Source organism: Chiloscyllium plagiosum, unplaced genomic scaffold (assembly GCF_037043375.1).
Source record: "Chiloscyllium plagiosum isolate Xiang-an unplaced genomic scaffold, Cpla_swu_hap1 HiC_scaffold_22, whole genome shotgun sequence".
Classification (NCBI taxonomy): Eukaryota; Metazoa; Chordata; class Chondrichthyes; order Orectolobiformes; family Hemiscylliidae; genus Chiloscyllium; species Chiloscyllium plagiosum.
The window spans coordinates 34,573,071-34,599,336 of NW_028270160.1; the positions used below are offsets into that span (position 1 = coordinate 34,573,071).

Consider the following 26,266-nt stretch of genomic DNA (forward strand, 5'->3'; position numbering starts at 1 on the left):
GTAGAATGATTTTTGTTATGTCTGGTCCCCAAACAAGGGTCCCCAGTTTGATTCCACATGAGATACCTCCGAGGTGAAAAGGCATGCAGTAGTTTCCCATTTTAATTCAGCCCCCTCTCAATTTGTCACAACAAGCTGAATTTAAAAAGGAATAATTTCCTCATAGATACCCCTTCACAATCTAAATGTATTTAAGCCATAAAAGAAGCCAAATTAACCAGACTTTCTTATGCTAAGGAAGGGGTAACTTTATAAGCTGCTAAACACAATAAAAGATAACTATAAACACGGCATGCGTACATGCAGATTATAAAAATGAATTGAGTAAGATGCAACAGTTACATGGTATACAAGTCAATCTCTGTGTTCCATGAAGATTCGATGATGGAATAATGTGGCCTTTAAGTTGGTAACATTGACACTGGTTGCGAAGCAATTATTTTCAAGATTCTTGGCTGTGCAATTAGTTGACTGGCTTTTGTCCCATTTCCTTTGTGACATTACTGGTTTGCATGGTTTCTAGCATTCCAAAGTGAGAGATTATTTCTCTTCTACTGGCAGCAGAGTTGTGCCTATTGGCTGTAATCAAGTGGTGACCTTTACAGCACAGTAGCCAACAACAGCTCATCAGCCCAGTAGCAACGTATAAACTAAGGGTTGTAGTAGGATTTAAACATTTTTTGTATATTCCTGAAGGCATGAAAGATAAACATGTCTTAAATTTGAGACATAATTTTAGGTGTTAACTGTTTACTGAAGTACTCAGCCCCTCATTATCTCTTCCTTTTATGCCTCCCTGTTTAGAAAGTTTCCTTGACACTCTACAGGTGTGACATTCCATTGGTTCACACAGGTTTTGACAAATGGCCACTGAATTTATATCTGCAGTCACCTTTTGACCATATGCCCTCTTTTATAGAATATATTGCAATTAAAAAGTTCCATATGTCCATAGGCAATCCAGACTTGTGATCTATTGCTATGATATGTCCTTAGCTCGAGAGAAGCCAATGAGGATGGTCGTTGGAGAGACATCTAACAATGATTCTACTGAGTCACTCCATATCATGAAACTGGTTGGCACATCACGTCTAAAGGTGATATATGGTTTATGACTGTTAGATAACTACAGGAGAGCATCAGGTGAATGTGAAGCATTAGATACCAGTGCTTCATGAAACATCATGAGCTTCACATACCTATATAAATTGGTAAAAAAATGAAGTCTTCAAAAATAAAACTGAGGCTATATAATGGAATGATACTCATCCCACAAGAACAAATGAAGCTACAGCTCTGTGCAAGAGGAAGAATGGGAAAAACTGGAGTTCTAAATAATTGACAGTCAGCAAACTCCATTCATCTCAGCTGAAGCAAGTCTAATACTTGAGTTGGGAACACTACATGTGCAAGAAGAGATGTGCAATGTTTCACAGGTCACCAAATGAATGTTGAACAGATCCAATGAGACTGCAAAGATGTATTTGCAGGTCTTGGATGTCTTCCAGGTAGATATGAGTGTGAGCCATCCACTCAGTATTTGCCAGGGAGAGTTCCAATCGTTCTTAAGCCCAGCCTAAAAGATAAGATAGAGGGACCAGTAGCTCCACCAACTCAGAAGGTCTGAAAGTATGGAAGAAAAGACAAGCAGACAAAGAAATTGTTCTTTGAACAGCTGACGGTTGATGGTAAGCAAACAAAAGCATAAGAGACAGTCATCGCAAAGCAACAGAAGAGAAAGTATGATTCAGAAAAAATGGATGAGTTAAAAATATGTAATTGAAGATGCTTGATGTCAAGTACATAGAACATATACTGACAGCAAAAGGATTCCACATGATCCTGACAAGGTAAGTGCTGTATCAGAAATGTAGCAACCAATAGATGTGAAAGTTGTGTTTGGGTTTGTGAACTTCCTGACAGTCTGGGCCATCAGGGTATGAAATTATATGCAAACTCTTTGCTAATGATGTGCAGTGGTATTAATGCACAGAACAAGAAGCAGCTCTCACTCAAATAAAACAATAAATAACAATAAACTTTAGAAGTCAACCCAGCAATGGCATGGGCTGAATCTTATAGGGTGTAGATGACATAACATGGTTTGTGGCTGAATCAGACAAAAAGTCCAGTGAGGCCAATCCCAACATTGGGAGCATCCCACTCCATCTTTTATGCTTTTCATAAACGGCTTGGTGAGTCTCTCATGAGGAAACAGTGAGTTACCAATTAAGGGGGATTGTTGCTTGTTAATCACTGCAACTTGATTCATCAATATTCAGCCTCCCATTTTACCAAGCTCACTAACTAAGCTAGACATTGAGAAAACTCGACGTGGAAGCCAGAGCGAACACCTGGCAGATTCAGCTCACCAGTTTGCTCTGAACGACTTCCATGTTGGAGCAGGTACCAGTTTAAGTCATAGCGTGCCATTTAAAGATCTGAAAGCTTTCAAAATCAGGGATGAAATGTATTTGCAGAGTCTGAAATGGAATAAATACATGAGTTAGTTCATGAATGCCAATTTTCTTTGTTGACCATATATAGGGGTAACTTGTCTAATTTCTAACTGCAGGAAATGGGTGATCGTTGGAGAAATGCATTTTTATGTTTTATAATTGTGGCTTGTTATAGTCATGTGATTCTACTGCCAATTCCTTTTACTTTAGAAGTAGTCGCTATTAAAATACATTACAGAAACCCAAATGCATGCAACCTACTCCAGTGCCAGATTTACATGGACCAATCGCAGTACATTAACATCCCTCAATTCAGGTGCATAGGCAAAAGTGTGGAGGTCAGGCTTTATTTTGTCATGGAACCACCCACAAATAAATCAATGGGTCTCCCCTTGAAATTGAAGTGAATATTTCGACAGAATAGGCCTCAGGAACCTACTACAGAAAAACAAGACAAGAAACTTCTGGAGTGCTAATTTAAAGAAAAAATCTTTTTAAGGGATTTTTCCATACCTACATTTTGGGAAAGTGCAAGGTATCTTTGAGAGCATTTTTTGGATTGCTTCTACCAACTACTAAACATGGGATGCCTGAACATCCTTTAATTATGCTGTGCAATGGCAAAATCCTAGTGGAGGCCATAATTTTCTCTTATGCATTACATTAACCTACATCCACCCACATGTGAAATTGTACTCTAATCTGATTAAACCAACTAACAGGAAGTTTATGATTGGTGCAACAACCTTATAAATAGCTTCCAAAACTGCCCACTCCTGACACAATAAAGAAGAATGACAACAATTTACTCTGATCTCCAGTTTTATCTTAATGTTTTTATTTATTTGTATAACTTCATTCTTAGTGTAATTCTTTATAAGTCAGCTTGTTAAGAGCTGCCTAGTGAGCATCTCAGCCTGTTGTAGGCCTTGACAATCAGCTTCTTGGTCCAAAGACCATTTGGTCAAAACCTCATCTTCAGGGGAGAAGACGAGAAGGTAAATAGTTTCCTTTTGCTTTTCATGGGGAGTGATGGGGAGAAGGGTGTTGAGGGGTTGGACACATAAGGGCAGAGGTTAAGCTTTCAGAGGCTACACACTTGCCCCATCTGGCCCTCTGTCTGTTTGCCCCCAGATTGGGGCAAATAAAACCCCCTTCGCAAACTGATAGGCAGGTTGTGATGGTCCCCCTAGTTGAGAAATCAGCTCTTTTTTTGTTGCCAGGCGTAGATGCACAGGTACGTGGCAGCTTGAAGCCTTTAGGTGACTGTAATTGACCACTTAAGGGATTTAGTTGTGAGAGTCCCCAGTGGATCTTGATTGGTAAGCTAGCAAGGAGTGGGGGGAGGGAGTATCCATCCAGAGCCAATTCACATAATTATTTCCCATTCATACAAATGTCCTCACCACTTCCAGGGAGTGGAAAATTTCACGCTTCATCTTTCCACACTGGTCAATGATTTCAAAACAATGCAATATTTTGGAGGATTTCATTTGTAAAACAAAAATTAGACCTTTACCTTTTGATCATTTTAAAATAGGCAACTTGATAATGATACTGTTTTTCTGCCAAAAAAATATGATTTAGCTACTTTGTTTTGTTCAAATCTGATAACGAATAACTTTCTTGTTGTTTCTAACCCATTGCAGAATACTATTATGCCCAGAAAAGCACACGAGATAACATTAAGTTTCTTCTAATCACCAACAGTCAATGTATTAGCTAAAATATATTCATCAAAATACGATGATCATGTTTTCTACACAACTATGAAGTTTTCAATATTAAACCTTTCTAATAATTTCTTTTAGACAATGGCTCTTCCACTTCTCATCTTTTCTTTAAAACCAGATTGCTTGATTTTTAAAGAATTTGCATATGATAGAACATTTCACTTCAAGTCATTTTACATAATTGGCCAGTTATCAAATGATTGATATATTTGTCAGCCGACACTTTTGATGTGCTTCTAAATTTAATACAGGCCAAACAAGCAATTCACTTATGTGCATGCTTCAGCGTCACCTCCTGTACATCTATGAGTAATCTAGTATGTATTTTATGAGAGAATTGGATTAGGTTCTGAGTGACAGGGGTATGGGAAGGTGAGTGATAGAGTCTTGTGAGATGTTTAGTGAAGCCCATCTCGATGTTGAGATCATCTCATCATTTGTTTTTCCCAAGTAATGCAGTGAGATTCTGATGAGAGAGTGGTGAGTTCCCAATTGATGTTCTTTATTGCTGGTTAAACACTTTGTTAACATTCCACGCACCATTGGTTGTGATCCGACCACATTTGACATACAAAAACTTGACATCGAAAGCAGAGTGGGTTCTTGACAGATTCAGTTTGTTGCTTGTTCCAAAAGACCTCCATGTTGGACCCTGGGTACCAACATTTTGGACATGGTGCATAGGCACCAACCAACTCACCCTCACATTCAGGGACATTAGCGTTTGGATTCAACTAACTTCTAACAGCCCTCGTGACTCATCTCAATCTGCTTCAAAGGACGCTTTTGTATTTCAAAGCTGCACTATGAGCTTCACTGACAACTTATTATTGTAATGCTGCAGCAAAAACATTGTGCACTCAGGGATTGGACCAGACTGTGTCTCTGGGCTCTTCACTCCTATCATAGCACTCACTCACTTTGACCCTACCTGGATTGCCTTGCCTTTTTACACATTGCCTCCTCAGGCAGAAACACCTAGCTCATATTACTAATCTTACCATGCCATTCTGGCATAGTTAGCCATGGGCAGTCTCCGACACCATCCCAAACCCTACTCACGGCAGTCAGAGTCAGGATCCTCTGTTCATAAAGGATGAGGTGCCCATATCACTCGCCTGACTCTTTCTGCCCTATTGTGGATTGTTGTGCTGCGGACTCAGGAGTAGATATGATGGAAGATGAAAGCGGATGGCACAGTTACTACCCTTGGTGCGAGCGGGGCAGGTTTCCCAAGAGAGTAAGTTGGCAACAAAAAGGGACGCAGGAATAGTGCTGAGACACTTTAGCGTGGGTAAAGGTGAGTGGGGAAAATGTTGCATGCATTAGTTAAAGTAGTTGAACATGTGCTTTGGTTGGAGGTGGATACAGTAATAGCGATAGAGTGAGTGTGAGGTGTCAGCGAGAAATGGTGGCACTTACGCTGTTGTATTAGAAAGGAATATTGACCTTCTTCTTACAGAGCTGAATATGCCTCTAGATAGCTGAGACTGCCTCGACATAGGTGTCAACCTTGTACCAGGTTGGCTTGGTCTGATCTCTTGGCCTCCATTACTGGTCCCAGGGGAGGGAGAAGTCCCCCAAAAGGTCACTCATTTAAGACAGAAATAAAGAAGAATTTCTTCCATCAAGGAGTAGTATTCTACAGAATTCTTTACCATTGAGGCTGTTGAGGCTGAATCATTATGTGTATTCAAAGCTGAGATAGACAGATTGATAAAGAATAAGGGAATCAAGGTTTACAGGGAAAAAAGCAGGAAAGTGGAATTGATCTCACATTGAATAGCAGAGCAGATTCAATGGGCTGAATAGCCTACTACTGTTCCTGTGTCTATGGTCTTTTGTCCCCAGTTGTACATCAGCCCGACCAGCAGAAGCTCCAGGACCATGTCCGCAAACTGAGTTGCCAATTTCCCCCTGTCCAAGGTAAGTGTCAGCTCTAGGCAGATTGTGCTTGTCAGGGCACACAACAGTCATTTAAATACAGCCTTGGCACCAGGAATGACGGTCATTTCTGGGATCACCAGCGAACAGCGAGTTTCTCTGGGAACAGCATGTGATAAGATTGGACAGGAAACTGACTTGATACTTGCCATGAGAGCTGAAATGCCAATTAATATGGCAAGTTTGGTAAGATACAGCAAGAAAACCTGTTCATCCTTGTGGTGAGAATCACTCCACCAAACTCAACATCACTTACACTTGGCCAAAAAAAGACTGGAAGATTGATTCTGTTCTGTGTTTGTTGTATGGGTGTGTATATAGTATTCATTTACTTAATATTCCCTAGTAACCGAACGATGAATAATTGTCCCTAATATAAAACTAGTTCAAAAATGCTGAACCAATATGTAAAATTGTCAGTCTTATTATCTGTATGCAGTGTATTGTACACATTTTTAAATGCAACAGGGGATCAATGGAATTGTCAATATTTTTGCAAGTTACATACAGTACACCATAGAGTTCTACATGCATACTGAAGAATAGACACATAGAAAGTAGGAATAGGTCATTCGAATCTTCTCCACCTTCCAATATAATCCTAGCTAATCATCCAATTCAGTAAACTGTTCCCCCTTTCTCCCCATACCCTTTGGTTTCTTTAGCCCAAAGAACTATATGTATCCTATTCCTGAAAGAAGTCAATATTTTGGTCTCAAGTGCTTCCAAAGAAGAGAATTCTACAGGATTCCCATTCCCTCAATAAAGAAATTTCTCATTCTCTTCAAATAGCCTACCATAACTGTGAAATAACTCAGTTAACATATTAATTAAGCATAATGATTGCCACACGAATAGGTAATGTATATTTAATTTCTAACAAATATTTTTAATACTCCTGCAACTTCCTTGCCCATCTTTATTTATAAATACTCTTACTCAGTTCCTTCCTGCTAAAAATGCCAAACATTTTAAATCTTTCACATCTTTGGTTTTTGTGAAATATTTTTGTCTGAAACTATACAGAGATTATACCTCACAATGTGAGAGCCAAGATTTTAACAAGCCAATCAATAATCAATTACAAAGTAAACAAGCCAAAACACTTCAGTACTTGACATGGCTTTGACAATCAAGTATGACTCTCACCCGCAATTCATCAATATCTTTGGGAAAATGGACTGAATTGCCCAGAAATCTCACTTATGCTTATGGAAATTGTTCATGACAAAACCACAGTTACGTGCAGAAAATGGTAAAAATTAGTAACATAGAACCAATCTACTGGAACAAACAAAAATTGTTGCTCTGAATCAGACTTGCGATGTGAACAACTCCACTGCTTAGACGGCAATAAATTGGGACTCGTTCAGTATGTATGGATGAAATTTGACGAGAATTCATCCATCCTAAATATAATCTTCCCTGAATATTGAGTTACAGGCTTATTACTCTTAATTGAAAAACATTAGGGTGAAATCTTCCCGATGTCTGAATGATGTGGAAAATGGCTCGTCAATTGTAAAAATATAGCAATGTTGGTAAAGTTAGATTTTCATCATCAAGAGAAAATGTATAATTTTCCACCAAAGGTTTTAACAGTGAGGAAAGAGTTTCGCTAGTGAACAATGAGGGGCTTACTTATTATTATCTAATATTGCCTTATTTATACACAAATTTCTGCTTTCCCCATGCAGCAAAAAAATAACAATTTCCAACACGAAAGTCAGAGGGGGTCCCTATCAGCTTCAGCTCAGTGGTTGCTCTTTCAAGACTACATATTGGCCAGTGCTTTGTGGGCAGCTGCATCACTTATCCAAAGAAAATAGCATCGAACATGCGTCGAGCAGGCTTCCTGAAGAAGGGCTTATGCCCGAAACGTCGATTCTCCTGTTCCTTGGATGCTGCCTGACCTGCTGCGCTTTTCCAGCAACACATTTTCAGCTCGAGCATTCATCAGTCTCACAGCATCATGGCACATCTCTGATGCATTTCTAATGCATTTCAATACTTCAATACTGTACTTGGAGATCATCAACACTTTCCATTGCTATATGCTGCCAGGCCGCCTACTGCACAGGGACAAGCACCATCCCATTTATTGGAACCGGGTGTATCTCAGGGTTCTGCACATGTTATCTTAGTGTTCACTCACTTTGCCATTGCTTAGACACTAACACTGGCCCTGCCTTGCCTGTTGGCACATTGTTATCTTGTTCAGAATTTATAACTTGCAGTTATTTCTGTTTCGCTTTACCTCTCATTGTCGACACAAAGCCAGGCAGCGTGTCATGGTTGCCAGCAGCAAAGAGGGTGGCATCATGTTGCTGTACCCGTACATCAATCTCTTGCCCACATCATGTACCCACAGTGTACACGGCAAACACACTGAATGCACTTCAGCCAAATGGACATGTTACAAAGTCTACAAGGAGTAGTCCTCAGTCAGGTCCAGGGGGACTGTCATCAGTCAGAGGGTTGGCCACAGTCAGTCTTGCACACCATCCAATCTCAGTCCAGGGGCTTGGACATAGTCAATCGCTCACACAGGGTGTTTAGAGTCAGTGGTTATGTGTGATTATAATCCAGGGAATGGGCCATGGTCAGTTCTGTAGGTTCACATGTACAGTTAGGGGAATAGTGATAAATCAGTTAGCAGTCTGACCAGTCATCATTCAGGGCTGTCCTTCCAAGTTGGTCAGGAGATGGACCATGGTCAGTCCTGGAAGTCAAGGGAGGGTTATTAGGGGCTACTATTGTAATATAAAAATGTGGGAATTCAATTGTGAGAATTGCTGGCATATTGGAAGAGGTAATATGTGTGAATAGAGGCAACTCACAGGTATGGACAGGTCCATAGAGAACTGGAAGGCACAAGTTACTGCGGGAGTGCTTGTCATCCATCGTCACCATCACACTGGCTTTGACAGGGAGACAATGGATCATGATGGTTGGAATAACTAACCTGAAGCTCAATGGGCGGCATGGTGGCACAGTGGTTAGCACTGCTGCCTCACAGCGCCAGAGTCCCGGGTTCAATTCCCGACTCAGGCGACTGACTGTGTGGAGTTTGCACGTTCTCCCTGTGTCTGCGTGGGTTTCCTCCGGGTGCTCCGGTTTCCTCCCACAGTCCAAAGATGTGCAGGGTAGGTGAACTGGCCATGCTAAATTGCCCGTAGTGTTAGGTAAGGGGTAAATTAGGGGTATGGGTGGGTTGCGGGTTGGTCTGGACTTGTTGGACCAAAGGGCCTGTTTCCACACTGTAATGTAATCTAATCTAATCAAGAGGTACAGTGGGGAGATGAAGACGTAAACGAACAAGTTGGGTGGGAGTATGTGGAAGTTCAGAGTTAATGGAGCAGACAGTGCAAGGAAGAAAGTAAAGGATGATGGGGGTGTCACTCAGATTAATAGGATGAACCTGGGGTTAATCTAGGAAGTGCTACCTGTGTTGCCTTCTATCTTTTCCAAATTTCCAATCTGCAATAGAAATGAAAAACAGTTGCCAACACACCCAGAAAGGGCAGAGTAAATGGTTTTGTTTCCACCAGAGGACATGGATTCTATTTGTGAGTGATGAGAGACCCTACAAGCAACAATTGCTTTAATCAGGCACTTACACAATACAGAGTCAAAGACTATTTTGATTTAGTCCCTACCCTCCCCTCCCCTCCCCTCCCCTCCCCTCCCCTTCACTGTTTTGATCACACAGCACTGCCCTTTGATGTGAAGGGCAGTGTTTGTCACTGGCCACACGGTTGTTTTCCTGTCTTCCTGGTGGTGGAATTTGAAAAAAGGAAAAAAAAATAAAATAAACAGGAGATGTGTCTCACACCTGCACACACACACCATGGGTGCTGGGGATAAAATAAGCACTACTGCACTTAGGTGGTAGTGTGGGGGTTAAAAGAAAAATGGAGAGGAAAAAAAAAAAAATAATTAAAAAAAATATAATTCAGAGGAAAGAGGTGGGCGCCGCAGGGAGTGGAGTGCATTATTTCTCCCTCCAAAAAAAAATACAGAGTCAAAGAGTGTGGTGTTGGAAAAGCACAGCCAGTCAGACAGCATCTGGGGAGCAGGAGAATCGATGTTTTGGCCATAAACTCTTCATCAGGAATGAGGCTTGTGGGCCAAGGGGGCTGGGAGACAAATGGGAGAGGTGATTCGGGTTTGGCAAAGGAGGAGGCCCAGGACGTGCATGTCCTTGGCAGAGTGGGAGGGGTAGTTAAAGTGTTCAGCCACAGGGCGGTGCGGTTGTTTAGTTTGGGTGTCCCAGAGATGTTCCCTGAATTGATCCGCAAGTTGCCTGGAGGAAGAACGCCTCATCCACACGGGATCAATGTGGATTTCACCAGTTTCCTCATTTTCCCTCCCCCCACCTTATCCCGGATCCAGCCTTCCAACTCGGCACCATCTTCTTGAAATGTCCTATCAGTCCAACTTCCTACCCTCATATCTACTCCACCTCCTCTCTCACCTATCACCTTCACCCCCTTCTTTAACTACCTATTGCTTTCCCCGCTACCTTCTCCCCAGCCCCATCCCCCTCCCATTCATCTCTCAGCCCCCTTGACCCACATTCCTCATTCTTGATGAAGAGCTTATGCTCGGAACATTGATTCTCCTGCTCCTTGGACGCTACCTGACTTGCTGTGCTTTTTCAGCACCACGTTCTTCGACTCTGATCTCCAGCATCTGTTGTCCTCACTTTCTCCTTACACAGTACTGGTTAAAGACATCTGTAATCACAGGATTCTGCATGTAAAGTGTATGCATTGAATAACTATGTTGAATACAAATCATCGACATAAGCAACCTTAAACATGTCACTGGTTATTATAAATTGTTCATAGAAAATCCGTGAGGCATAAACAATCATAGGTGACATTTAATTAGTCTTCTGTGGGCCTTCTCTCACCCAGATATCCTCCCAGATCTACAATCTCCTATTCAATTTGTGTGGCTTGGATTGTGTTGTATACATCAGAATAAGGCCCATTATGTCAACAGTCCATTTCCTGGCCCTAATTATCAGAGTCCACCATATCTCACTGTTTAAGGACTATGGTAACCTGTTACTTGTTTGTGATGTGAATGCTGATTATTTCTGTTACTAAGGAACTGTTTTGTTTCTGATATTCTCCACACATCAAGATCGTGACCAATCGATCCAACTGCAGCAAGTGTTATCGCTTCTGTGGCCATGGTACAGAGAAATTGAGAATCATAAAATCTCCAAAGTGTGGAATCAGGCATTCAGCCCATCAAGTTCCATTAGATCTGAGCTGAATGAAATCATCATTCATTCAGTGTACATTTGCTATTGGTCAAAATGCAAGCAACCCCTGGAAAAAAAAACAATGTTTTGATTTGTTGTTTCTACATTTTCCTATTGTTTAGGCCTGCTTTCCCTCGAATTTAAAAGTTTATGGTCTGACTAAAGTCTTCAAGATATTAGCAGCAAAAGACAGTATAGTTAAACTATTCCCACTGGCTGGGAATACTAGAACTAGGGGACATGTTTTAATAAAATCATAAAATCATAAAATCTCCAAAGTGTGGAATCAGGCATTCAGCCCATCAAGTTCCATTAGATCTGAGCTGAATGAAATCATCATTCATTCAGTGTACATTTGCTATTGGTCAAAATGCAAGCAACCCCTGGAAAAAAAAACAATGTTTTGATTTGTTGTTTCTACATTTTCCTATTGTTTAGGCCTGCTTTCCCTCGAATTTAAAAGTTTATGGTCTGACTAAAGTCTTCAAGATATTAGCAGCAAAAGACAGTATAGTTAAACTATTCCCACTGGCTGGGAATACTAGAACTAGGGGACATGTTTTAAAAATTAGGGCCACACAGTTGAGAAGAGATGTTAGGAAACTATTCTACACATAAATGGTGGTAGACATTTGGAACTCTCTTCCACAAATGGCAGTGCATGCTAGCTCAGTTGTTACTTTCAAATCTGAGATAAATAGGCAAAAGTATAAATGGATATGGGTCAAAGGCAGATATATGAAGTTAGGCCAATGACCATCCATGATCTCAGTAAATGGTGGAAGAGGCTCGTGGAGCTGAATGGCCGTCTCCTGTTCCTACGTTCTTATGTACATGGAGCTGTTAACCATAGACTGGAGGTAGCAAGATTTTAAAAGTCATGCAAAATGGTTTTGCCTCCTTTTACATTATATGTGGCAGTATAACTTGTGTTTGTATTCTGGAAGGCAAGTTGTGACAATGTGACTGAAAAATTAACTCCCCTAAAACAATGTGTTTTACAGATTGTTACCTCTGCCAACTGGCAAGATGTCAAGTAAAGAAGCAATATTACAAATGTGGAAAAGTTTTCAGATAATCAAGTTCATCTCATGTACATACAGGTACAGTGTACGTCTCACCATTGAAAGGATCGACTGGTATGATATCAATGTGCTAATGTTTAATCTTTTCCCATTGCTTTTATACATTCTGTCTAGACATGTACTGAGGGCTCATCAAAGTTGTTCTGTGGGATAATGGTCACTCTGATCAGATTTTTTCTCGCTGTATATTTATGAGTCATCACAAGGCTGTCAACTTTGATCTAGTGCCCAGTCTACCTCAAATTATTATCGAAGGGTAATGTATATGAAATATTGCACAACAGGTGAAGCTAGCTGCTTTTTGCTCCTATTATGCAGTAGCACCACAAGTGATGTTTGCCACTAATATAATCCTGACATCAAGCCGAAACACATTCACTCTATCACACAAATAAGTAAGGTGGCAGATGAATTTCAGTGTCGGTGTGATGTGAGATAGATAGGCTATATGTCCAAACATTTGCAAATCATATCAAACAGAAAATCCCTTCAGCCATTTGCAGCAAGCAAAGCATTAACCGTGAGCAATCAGCCCATGCCTGCAAAACTCAAAACAATGTCTAACATTAGATGTGATTCCATAAATGGACAATATTTGCTAAAAATTCCTGAGTGTGTAAAGAATTATGTCAACAACTAACTTCGATCTGTCTGTCCCTGGCTCACAGCACACTACACTACAAAAGAGATATTAATACAGAGTTCTGTTCTTTGCAGACAGAAAAAAATACAGCACCTGTGTTTGTTTTCTTTAGGTGACAGCATTTTCTGGTTCATTTCTCAGGACAATGCTTTGACCAATCAGAGACAAACTGTCTGTTTTAAAATTTGAACAAAACTTGGCAGCTATCAGTCATCATTTATCTAGTGCATTGTTCATGGGAACGCCTCTTACTAATACAGCACTCCCCTCTCAAACAGCATAAATGTTCATTAGAATCATAGAGCATAGGGATAGGAGTAGCCGTTTGAACTATCTAGCCCACTAAATCATTCAGTATGATCATGGCTGGTGCTGCATCTCAACAGCGTACTCTCATTCTCTGCTCATACTCCTTGACATCTTTTGGTTCCTATAAATCTATTTACTTCTTAAATATATGCAGTGACATGGCCTCCACATCCTCTGAGTCGAGAACTCTCTCATCTCTGTCTTAAGTAACTTACTGCATATTCTTAAACAATGACGAGTTGATTTGGATCCCTGAAGCCTGCTTCTTATCTGGCCAGGTCTGTTAGAAATTTGTGTTTCAATGAGATCTAAATTTTCTAATAGCTGCTGAATAAAGGCCCAATCTCCTCATACGACAAACCTGCCATCCCAGGAATTAGTCTGGTGAATCATCAATGTACTCCTTCCATGGCAAGTACATCTTATCTTGAGTAAGGAAACAATAACTGTACATTATTTTCAAGATGTGTCTGCGCAGCTCCAGCAAGATTGCCTTGCTTCAGTGCACAAACTGTCATGCAATGAAGACCAACATACCAGTCGTCCTCTTGCTGCTGCACATGCATGCTTGCTTACAGTGTCCAACCTAGAAGGACACCTACGTCCCTCTGCACTTAACATTTCCAACCCTATCATGATTTAAACAAGGCTCTATCATTCTATTTCTCCTTCCAAAGTGGACAACTTCACTTATTCATATTCAACTGTGTCTGTGATTCACTGCCTATTCACTGATTTAATTTGTCATGATGCCTCTTTACGTACTCCTTAAAACTCAATCTTCAAATGAGTTTTGCGTCACCAGCAAACTTGAAAAGATTACATTTTAATTCCTCATCTAGACTGTTGATATATATTGTGGGTAGATGGAAGCACCAAGCATCAACCCCGTGGCACCCCACTTGTTACTGCCTTCCACTGTAAAAATGACATATTCATTCCTATTCTCTGTTTCCTGACTGTTAACCAGTTCTCAATCTGTGCCAGTACATTACTACCAATCCCATATGCTTTGATGTTGCACAATGACTTCTTATGTGGGATTTTATTAAAAGTTTTTAGAAAATCCAATAAAACCACATGCACTGATCTGCCTTTACATTGGTATTTCCAATGAATTTTCCTGATGAGTGCAAAGTGAAAAGCTTCAACAAAATGTGTCTATTTTCAGTAATACTAAAGTTCTGTAAAACCTGACCACTATTTCTTATAGGGTTTGTGAGTTCTGTTCATAAAGGGTGAGGGAATGAAAGGTCCGGTGGGATTGAGGATGAAAGTGTGAGGGTGCACGAGGTTGAAGGCTAAAGAGATGTGGGAATTAGATGAGGGGGGTTTTGAAGTTTTTGGGATGACATGGTGACTCAGTAGTTAGCACTGTTACCTCACAGCACTAGGGACCCAGGTTTGATTCCACCATCAGGTGATTGTCTGTGTGGAGTTTGCACAGTCTCCCCATGTCTGCGTGGGTTTCCTCCAGGTGCTCTGGTTTCCTCTCACAGTCGAAAGATGTGTTGGTTAGGTGGATTAGCCATGGGAAATGCAGAGTTATAGGGATAGGGTAGGGGAGTGCGTCTGGGTGGCATGCTCTTTGGAGGGTCTATGTGGACTCCAAGGGCCGAATGGCCTCCTTCCACACTGTAGCGGTTCTATGATTCGAAATAGTAAGAAGGTTTATCTGTGCATAGATGAGCCACTGATTGAATCAGAATCATAGGGCAGAGGTTTTTCAGAATGGAAGTGAGGGTTTTTAGCTGCTTCCTCTGGACTCAATCTGTCTGCAGGTCACGTAGGATCAGAATTGATAGAAAGTTTCGCGTGCAGGTGGGTTCAAATTGCTGGTGCGATCCTGATGGCGGGATTTATCCCATTTCCTGATAATACGCAGCCATTGTAAAAGCTTTTTTGATAACTCAGTTCAAAGTTATAGAGTTATATTCAATTTAGAGGTCTCATCAGAACGAAACATGCTGATATTTGTGAAAATTATGATTTTTGGTGATGCATGTTATCTTTCTCTCTGGAAAAGTGAGATAATTGTTCATTAGCATCAAAACAAATACATCAAAACTGAAGAAAGGAATATTAATTTACCTTTGTATCCAGTGGTAGAATCAAATAAACTTCAGAACAATGTAGCATGAGTAGAGTACAAAATAAAAATACCTCCACCAAGACACAGGGAAGCATCAATCTTAAAACAACACAGGTATTTTTAGTTCAATTTCTAAACTGGCTATCAAACTACAATTTGGGTTACACAACAGGCTGCTTTGTATGTCCATTTTTAAAAAGTGGGTGAAATTGTTGAAGTTAATTTAAAATTTCAACTTCTACCTCATTAATTGATATTAATTTTGCCCACTGCCACTCCCTCCACAGCACATTTGTTGTTGAAACCCTTTACCATGTCATTATTGCTCTCCTTAAACTTGAGGTCATCCAAATCTCTTCTGTTTGCATCCTTATAATGCCATGTCCTATTCACTTACCACTACTATGTTGGCTGATCTACAGTGGATCCAAATTAAGCAATGCCCTATTTTAAAAATTCTGATCGTACTTTTCAAAGCCTTCATTACCTCACCACGCCCTATTTCTTCCAGCCCTACAAACCTCTCAGCGATCTTCACTCGTTTGATTCTAGCCTCTTAAGTAACCTTTAGTTCAGTTTCTCCACCACTGATGGCTCTGTTGCAGCCACCATAGCACTTGAATTCCCTCCCTAAACCTCTATATTTGTAGCTTTTATGAGCTCTTTAAAATCTGCCAATTTGACCAAAGCTTTGATCATTACCCTTATATCTCACGATGTGGTCTGATAACAAATTCAGAAATGCTTATATGAAGCATTTCGGGATGTTTTACTACATTAAAGCTGCTATACAAGTGCATGTCGTTGTTGTCAATTTGAAAGCAAATTCATACTCAAATACTGAGGTTTCATCAATTGATTTGAATTTTTGGGCTTAAACTCAGAGTATTCAACTTACTTGGTCCCATGGCTGTTTGCTGAAACTAAACTCAAATTTCATTCACAGTTTTGTGCCCTTTAATGGTGGGCAGTTCTTTTCCTGCAGAATATCAACATCTACACACACCTTGCAGTTGCTCCATTACAATTTCAATAATTGAGCTTCTAATTTTTCAGCAACTTCCACTATGAGCAGTGCTGGAGAAAAACTGAAAGCAAATAAAATGATAATTGCATTGCACGATAAATAAATGCGCCATTGGGTTGTCAGGGCAAAATTGCTTAGGGTAAAATTGGATTTGTTAAAAAATGCACGCAAAGCAATAGCAGATAAGTTACCATCCTCCCAGTGAATAGCAGTTTCTAAAGTTTTCACAAAATTTTACATATGGTTTCAGTATATTTGTTAATTTATGATTCAAAATGCAATGTAATAAAAAAAATTCTTAACTTCTCAAATTCCTCTGGTTCTGTACTCAAGCATGTAACTGAGTAGTTTTCATCCTTGACGGAAGTACTTTTATTTATCTATTATACTGAAAATAGTTCCAACTCTGCAAAATCCATTTTTCTTCAAACATTTTGAAAAACATGAAACACAATTCTAAATTCACAGAATCATCCCAAAAAGGAAGTATCACATCTAGTTTCTGTACCTAACTTTAGGCAGTTTGAATATGTTAAGCTTCTAATTTCAGTGTATTGAAAACCTCAAGTCTGGACCTAATAAATGGCTTCATTCAAACCATATGACTTTGGAAATCTGTACTCATCAGTCATGGTAAGCACATGTTTGGCTTATATTAAAAGCAAAAACGTTTCATAGAAAGACCATGTTTTGAAATATGTTTGCATCAGAAGATTATGCCAATATTGTGCACACTTAAGTATATTTTATAATAATCTTTTGTTCATTTAATGTGTATTACATGTTGGATAATTGACAGCTGATATATTTGGCTGTAACTAAGATGAAGTAGGTTAGAATCTTTAACTTGCTCCCTAATGACAGGGATTTTGCACTATATACACTGCATGCTGAATTTTGTATAATATACTTGCTTCCATGTCACAGATTGTATTTTCTGTGCTATCATTTTTAACAGATTAAGAAGTATAAATCCATGTGAATGAACAATTGTATGACCTATCTATGGTAGGAAAGGTAGCAATATGATCTCTAGCCTGATTGTCAAAGCTGTGTTAGCTATCTGCTGGGCACTGGCAGAAATGTGGCAGTAGGCCTTACTGTCCTCAAGTTATGCATAGGAAAATCAGTCAAGATTCCTAACTCCGATCATTATCAGTAACATAGCAGTAGTAGAATATTTAGAGGAGTGACTAACTATGCATTTGAAAAGATAAAAATCACACAACACCAGGTTATAGTCCAACAGGTTTAGTTGGAAGCACACTAGATTTCGGAGTGTCGCTCCTTCATCAGGTGATAGTGGAGGGCTCAATCCTAACACACAGAATTTATAGCAAAACTTTACAGTGTGATGTAGCTGAAATTATACATTGAAAAGTTGATTGTCTGTTAAGCCTTTCATCTGTTAGAATATCATGATAGTTTCACTTCTTTCATGTGTAAATCACAAAACCATACGTTGCAGGCAAGGATGCCTGGAGGCATGGTACATTGGGGAAAACGAGCAAAGGCTACAGCAACGGATGAATGGGCACTGCACAACATTCAACAGACAGGAGTGTTCCCTCCCAGCTGGGGAACACTTCAGTGGTCCAGGACACTCAGCCTTGGACCTTCAGGTGACCATCCTCCAAGATGGACTTCGGGACAGGCAGCAGCGAAATGTGGCCGAGCAGAGGCTGATAGCTAAGTTCGGTACCCATAGGGAGGGCCTCATCTGGGACCTTGGGTTCATGTCACATTACAGGTGACCACCTTTGCACTATACACACACACACCATCCTACAACTCACACACACACAGGCACGGTGGCACAGTGGTTAGCACTGCTGCCTCACAGCGCCAGAGACCCGGGTTCAATTCCCGCCTCAGGCAACTAACTGTGTGGAGTTTGCACGTTCTCCCCGTGTCTGCGTGGGTTTCCTCTGGGTGCTCCGGTTTCCTCCCACCATCCAAAGATGTGCAGGGTCAGGTGAATTGGCCATACTAAATTGCCTGTAGTGTTAGGTGAGGGGTAAATGTAGGGGTATGGGTGGGTTTCGCTTCGGCGGGTCGGTGTGAACTTGTTGGGCCGAAGGGCCTGTTTCCACACTGTACTCTAATCTAAATCTAAATCCTATACAAACAGACACACATATACACAGACACCCACACATACCCTTACAGACACACTCACTCCCACACTCATACATGCACCCCCTCACAGACTTAAGACACTCTGCACTCACCACACACACACACACACACACACTTTCTCATACTCACAACCCCCAACCCAGACAGACACAGACAAAGACCCACATGCACACATATATTTTATGGGGTGAATTTGTACTTGCGGGTTACATTGTACTTTACTCAAAAACTGCATGCATTCATGTGGAACTCTGAGCTCAAAAACAGCACGAATTCATGTAAAACTCCGTTATCTCACTTTTTAGATTAGAATCAATCTAAACATCAGGTCATAGACAGAGAACACAGGGGGCCAACACCTTCAACATATTGTCTAGCTATCACTATTGTTAACAGCTAACCTGAGAATGCAACTTTTTAAAAAAAGATTTTGTCTTTTACACATGAAAGAAGTGAAACTATCACTGTATTCTAACAGATGAAAGACTTAACAGACAATCAATTTTTTGATGTATAATTTCAGTTACATCACACTGTAAATGTTTGCTATAAATTCTGTGTGTTAGGATTGTGTCCTCCACTACCACCTGATGAAGGAGCGACGCTCCAAAAGCTAGTGTGCTTCCAATTAAACCTGTTGGACTATAACCTGGTGTTGTGTGATTTTTAACATTGTACACCCCAGTCCAACATCGGCATCTCCAAATTTTGAAAAGATAGGTTTTCACAAGGCATCTGAAGGAGGGGACAGAGGTCATCAAGGTGAAAAATGATCAAGTATCTTAGGCCAAGATGTAAACAGCTCCATCACTCAAGTTTAACTGAAAGAAGGAAGAGCAGATGCAAAGAAGGCTTGACAAGCAGGTTAAGCAGAAGGAGAATGAAGAGGCAGAGAGGATCCTGGCAAAAGAAAGGTTTAATTGACAGACAGAGCTGGGTTGTCAAATATGTTTCCTTCTCCATTCTTACTCTTGAGGAAAAAGTGAAGACAAAGCAAACTCAGTGATAATGCAGAAAGCATTTACACAAAGGTAACAATTTTCTATTGCATACAAATTCAGGTGGTGATGCCTGTAAATAGACAAAGGCTGCAATTACATTTTTTTTTTAAATCTTTCATGGGAACTAAGTGCCACTGACTGAGCCATGTCCCTAATTGTCCCAGATAGCCTTTGACCTCTATCCAGTGCAAGTAAAATCAATAATCGTATTACAAAGGGAATTCCAGGATTTTGATTCCATTGTCAGGGAAGGAACAGAGATGTGTTTCTGAGTCAAGATAATGTGTGACTTGGTGGGGAACTTCAAGTTGGCGGTAATAAATCTGATGCCCTTGTCCTTCTAGCTGATAGAGGTCGTGTCTTTGGAAGGTGCTGTCGAAGAAATTTAGTGAGTTGCTGCAATGCCTTTTGCATATGACACACACTAATACACTATGCACGTGTGGAGAGAATGAATGCTGAAGTTAGTGGATAGAGTTGCAGCCAAGTGAGCTGTTTTATCCTTGATTGTGTGGGACTTCTCAGGTTGCTCGGTTGTTGCATTCGGAGATGTAAACTTTTGACATGTAAATAAACACTTAGAAAAGTTTCTGAAGACTCGTTCCAGTTCTGTCCTTCACTAACTAACTTTCTGGAATATCAATAATCTCCAATTACCATGACAGTATGTTTTTAAATGGAAAACTTGTAAAACAAAACCAATGGATACTTGAATCTTCACTCCTGCCAATAAAGCCCAGAACTTAACAAGTAACATATCAGAAAAACACATGCATTTTGTGTGCAACATTTTGACTTATTAGGGCAATGGACAGAGAATTATTAGCAGCACATCCACTATCGTAGTCTGTTTTGCCTCAGAAGACTCCACAGGAGGCAAACAGTCTCAGAAATTATTGCTGGTAGACTAAAATGTACATCCATACACAAGGTTTAATGCAAATTGGGTTTCGTGCCTCACCTGCATAAAGGCATCAAGTTGCAGACACCAATTAGGCATCTTACTGTTCCTGATGCAGAGGCTCAAGAAACTCACCTGCTGCAACACTGAGCAAGTATACAGGCAAGGGGGAAAGTGAGTTGGGGTCAGAGGGCTTAGATCAACAGTAGTTTTGTGGAATGAATATAAGCACATTTGCTCTTTTTCTCTCTCTCCATTTCTCTCTGTTTCTTCAGGTACCATGCTGGACTTCCATAGTGTTTATGCTAGTCCATGATTATGCTTGCAAAAGTACTGTAGTAGTTTGCCAATATTTCTGCAGCATGGCAATCCAAAGAACTCTCCTATTCTTCAGGCAAAATGGAAAAAATTACAGGTTGGAAATCATTCTGTTTGGCCACATGATACACAATAGTATTATGGCCATTAAGTTCTCGGTGTGATGGAAATTGAAAGCATTAGCCTCTGAGGCATGGATACTACCTCAAGCACCACAAAACATTCCTGTTACCTCCACATAAGCATTAAGTTAATAAAAGGTCAGCTACCTTTTTGTAGGTGGCTTCCAACAGTTTGTTTAAAAACCACTGGTGATGTTGTTGTAGAACTAGAAAAGCTGTGTGAAGTATGTGTGGTTTATAATCAATTTTGTACAAGGGTTTATAATAGATTTACAGACCCTGATTGGCATATTTGATGTGGCTAAGATCTGTCTGGTACCCTGGACAGTTCCAGGGACGATTATTGCCCAGACCTGGTATTAACTAATTTTCAAAAGAACAAACTCTATGGCATCCAATTTTTCCTGCAATGCTCAGGTTCCTTTTGGTTGCTGGGATACAGCTTACAGAAGGGATAAATTGTGTTATATTTACTGGGTACCATGGTTGCGAGACACTTTACATGAAAACAAGTTTCATCTCTACACTATCAACAACTTGGAATTATATTCTGCCTCATGGAATCACTGTTGTTAACAGTTGAGGAATGAATATAAATTTTATAACGTATGACATATAACAAAATACTATATAGGAAACATTGTGAACCCGTGCAAGTAGAAACTCAAAATGTGAAATAGTAGCAATGCAAAGTATGAATTCTGAAAAATAATATCTGTCTCGGACATTGCGTTCTAGGGTTTTTAATAAACAACAGATTTTAACTCTGTTAAACAGCACTTAATACTGTTGCCACAGCTCCATGAGGCCAATAATGCGAGCCATGATGATGCCAAACCACCCTGTATTGTTGATTTCTCTATTTACTGCCCAATGCACTAATGTACAAATGAACTGTGCTCAAAGCTAAGGTCCTAAATTTTATGTAAACAAGGGAAAACTCGGTAGCAGATCTTCGTTGCCTGACGATTGCCATGGATGCTTAATGTTGTTTCAAATAGTTGTTCTAAGAGTTGATATGGGATAATGTTTGTCTTGATTCAGACAATGGGTTCCTAATATAAAATTCCACTTACTACCTGCTGATTTATTTCCAAACATATGATAGGTTCTTTCATGCAGAGGAGAAAGTGAGGTCTGCAGATGCTGGAGATCAGAGCTGAAAATGTGTTGCTGGAAAAGCGCAGCAGGTCAGGCAGCATCCAGGAACAGGAGAATCGACGTTTCGGGCATAAGCCCTTCTTCAGGAATGAGGAAAGTTTGTCCAACAGGCTAAGATAAAAGGTAGGGAGGAGGGACTTGGGGGAGGGGCGTCGGAAATGTGATAGGTGGAAAGAGGTCAAGGTGAGGGTGATAGGTCAGACTGGGGTGGGGGCGGAGAGGTCAGGAAGAAGATTGCAGGTTAGGAAGGCGGTGCTGAATTCGATGGATTTGACTGAGACAAGGTGGGGGGAGGGGAAATGAGGAAACTGGTGAAATCCGAGTTCATCCCTTGTGGTTGGAGGGTTCCTAGGTGGAAGATGAGGCGCTCTTCCTCCAACCGTCATTTTGTTGTGGTCTGGCGATGGAGGAGTCCAAAGACCTGCATATCCTTGGTGGAGTGGGAGGGGGAGTTGAAGTGTTGAGCCACAGGGTGGTTGGGTTGGTTGGTCCGGGTGTCCCAGAGGTGTTCTCTGAAACGCTCCGCAAGTAGCCGGCCTGTCTCCCCAATATAGAGGAGGCCACATCGGGTGCAGAGGATGCAGTAGATGATGTGTGTGGAGGTGCAGGTGAATCTGTGGCGGAAATGGAAGTTTCCTTTGGGGCCTTGGAGGGAGGTGAGGGGGGAGGTGTGGGCGCAAGTCTTGCACCTCCTGCGGTTGCAGGGGAAGGTGCCAGGAGTGGAGGTTGGGTTGGTGGGGGGTGTGGATCTGACGAGAGAGTCACGGAGGGAGTGGTCTTTACGGAATGCTGATAGGGGAGGGGAGGGGTCCGTTTGGAGGTGGCGGAAATGACGGCGGATGATGCGCTGTACATGGAGATTGGTGGGGTGGTAGGTGAGGACCAGTGGGGTTCTGTCCTGGTGGCGGTTGGAGGGGCGGGGCTCAAGGGCGGAGGAGCGGGAAGTGGAAGAGATGCGGTGGAGGGCATCGTCGACCACGTCGGGGGGGAAATTGCGGTCCTTGAAGAAGGAGGCCATCTGGGTTGTACGTTTTTGGAACTGGTCCTGCTTGGAGCAGATGCGGTGGAGTCGAAGGAATTGGGAGAATGGGATGGCGTTTTTACAGGGGGAAGGGTGAGAGGAGGTGTAGTCCAGGTAGCTGTGGGAGTCGGTCAGTTTGTAGTAGATGTCCGTGTTGATTCGGTCGCCTGCGATAGAAATAGAAAGGTCGAGGAAGGGGAGGGAGGAATCTGAGACTGTCCAGGTGAATTTGAGGTCGGGGTGGAAGGTGTTGGTGAAGTGGATGAACTGTTCAACCTCCTCGTGGGAGCACGAGGCGGCACCGATACAGTCATCAATGTAGCGGAGGAAAAGGTGGGGGGTGGGGCCAGTGTAGTTGCGGAAGATGGACTGTTCCACATATCCTACGAAGAGGCAGGCATAGCTGGGGCCCATGCGGGTGCCCATGGCTACTCCTTTCGTTTGGAGAAAGTGGGAGGATTGGAAAGAAAGTTGTTCAGGGTGAGGACCAGTTCAGTCAGTTGAAGGAGGGTGTCAGTGGAAGGGTACTGGTCGGTACGGCGGGAAAGGAAGAAGCGGAGGGCTTTGAGTCCTTCGTGATGGGGGATGGAGGTGTACAGGGACTGGATGTCCATGGTGAAAATAAGGCCTTGGGGACCGGGGAAGTGAAAATCATGGAGCAGGTGGAGGGCATGGGTGGTGTCCCGAACGTAGGTGGGGAGTTCTTGGACTAAGGGGGACAGGACCGTGTCAAGGTATGCGGAGATGAGTTCGGTGGGGCAGGAGCAGGCGGAGACAATGGGTCGGCCGGGGCAGTCAGGTTTGTGGATTTTGGGCAGGAGGTAGAAGCGGGCTGTGCGGGGTTGTGGGACTATGAGGTGAGAGGCGGTGGATGGGAGATCCCCCGAGGTGATGAGGTTATGGATGGTCTGGGAGATGATGGTTTGGTGGTGGGGTGTGGGGTCATGGTCAAGGGGGCAGTAGGAGGAGGTATCTGCGAGCTGGAGTTTGGCCTCAGCGGTGTAAAGGTCGGTGCGCCAAACTACTACCGCGCCTCCTTTGTCTGCTGGTTTGGTAGTGAAGTTGGGGTTGGAGTGGAGGGAGTGGAGGGCTGCGCGTTCCGAGGGTGAGAGGTTGGAGTGGGTGAGAGGGGTGGGGGAGTTCAGGTGGCGGTTAATATCGCGGCGGCAGTTGGCTATGAAGAGGTCGAGGGCAGGTAGGCAGCCAGCATGGGTGTCCAGGTGGATGTGGTCTGTTGGAGGTAGGAGAAGGGGTCGTCAGAGGGTGGGCGAGAGTCCTGGTTAAAGAAGGAGGCGCGGAGGCGAAGGCGGCGGAAGAATTGTTCGATGTCTCGCTGCGTGTTGATCTTTCATGCAGAGCCAGGTAGCTTACTAATTTATTTTTTATTTTGAACACAAAGATAATATCACATTCCAAAAATTTTATGTTGTTTCCCTTTTAAAGGACCTTTAAAGGGTTTTCAGCACTCAATTATCCCCAGGCATTGGTTTTGATATTTCAAGCATTACAATGAACAATGGATATTAATTTGAAGAAACTGACCTTGCCTTGAGACATTGTGATCAGTTTTATACCCTGTCGGTATGTGTTGTTCCCAAGTGCAGTGGTCCTAACCTCATTGCTCTCAGACTGAATAATAAGGCCCTACATCTATGTAATTGATTTCCAATAATTCACAATTGTAGCGTATACAAGGTGATTTAACTGTTTGTACTTCTGTTCATTCTCTTCTTGAAAACTGCATGACAAGGACATTCTAAATAATTAATTTGTTCATCTTCAATATTATGCACCTATTAGAATGCCATCATCTCTTCAAATTAAACAATCCAAACTGAATCATAGGTGATTGTATCTTAAAACAGAGATGAGAAAAAGAAGTACTTCATACAAACAAAGTGATTCCCTGTGAGACCACAGACCATTAGAAATAAGAACAGGAGTACGCCATTCAGCCCCATGAGTGTGCTGTACTATTCAATAGGATCATGGCTGATACGGCATTCCTCACAGCCATTTTCCTGCCTAATTCCTGTAACCCTTGATTTTCCGAATGATCAAATGTCTACCATCCTCAGCCTTAAATATACTCAAGGAATCTGCTCCATGGCTGACTGTGGCAAGGAGCTCCAAAGCCACTCAACCCTCTGAGAGAAGAAATTCATCCTCATCTCAGTCTTAAATTGGCACTTCCTTAGGGTTGGCACAGCGGTTAGTACTGTTGCCTCACAGCGCTAGGGACCCAGGTTCGATTCCAGCCTCAGGCAATTGTCTGTGTGGAGTTTTGCGCATTCACCCCGTGTCTGCATGGGTTTCCTCCCACAGACCAAAGATGTGCAGGTTAGGTGAATTGGCTATGCTAAATTGACTATAGTGTTCAGGGATGTGTAGGTTAGGTGTATTAGTCAGGAGAAATGTATAGTAGGGGAATAGGTCTGGGTGGGTTACTCTCTGGAGGGTCGGTGTGGACCTGTTGGGCCAAATGCCCTGTTTCTACACTGTATAGGGTTTCTATGGTATGATACTCTGAGATTATGCCCTCTGTTTTATTGATCAACAGGGAAAAATTTACATTTTTCTATTATTTCAACACAGCGTCTTCCCTTTTATGCTACCTTTTTTTGATTCCATGCTATAGTCTTAAAACAGTCATCTTTTACAGAACTGGTTGGCTTAGTTACATTCTTTATTTAAGAATCTTCTTATGCATGTCTTCTACCAAATTTAAATGATATTTAACAGTGAAGTCTTTTTAGCTATTGGGATGTATTTTAAACAATAGTGAAAAACCTGATGCTATTTCAAAATGTAAATACCTTAGTGAGTGTTGAGGTAATTTCCTTGCCCAGTTAATGGTGCTGAGTGTAAACAGGATGCAGGAGCTACCTGCAGAGTATGAGGGGCAAAGGCAGATGATAGACATGTTGGGTCCTGCCTTTGCCTTCCGGAGAAAAGGGAGCACATCCCAGGCCCAGCAATCTAAATGCAAAAGAGAGGTTATGTGTTTGATTTGGCATAAACTTCCTGAGGGCC

General features: G+C 41.7%; 1 protein-coding gene across 5 annotated transcripts in view; it reads right to left on the reverse strand.

The window, feature by feature from the left end:
• adam12a (ADAM metallopeptidase domain 12a) overlaps window positions 1-26,266 on the reverse strand; it is a 345,430-nt gene that overhangs the window by 300,422 nt on the left and 18,742 nt on the right. For 2 of the 5 annotated variants that reach the window (XM_087998953.1, XM_087998951.1), the window contains exon 2: window positions 2,373-2,483. The exons of 2 other annotated variants lie outside the window; for them this stretch is intronic. In XM_087998953.1, the coding sequence (XP_087855079.1) occupies window positions 2,373-2,396 (24 nt within the window). In that variant the 5' untranslated portion in view covers window positions 2,397-2,483. Of the gene's footprint in view, window positions 1-2,372; window positions 2,484-26,049; window positions 26,213-26,266 lie in introns of all 5 variants that reach the window. One more of the 5 variants, XM_087998952.1, reaches the window with a different exon arrangement.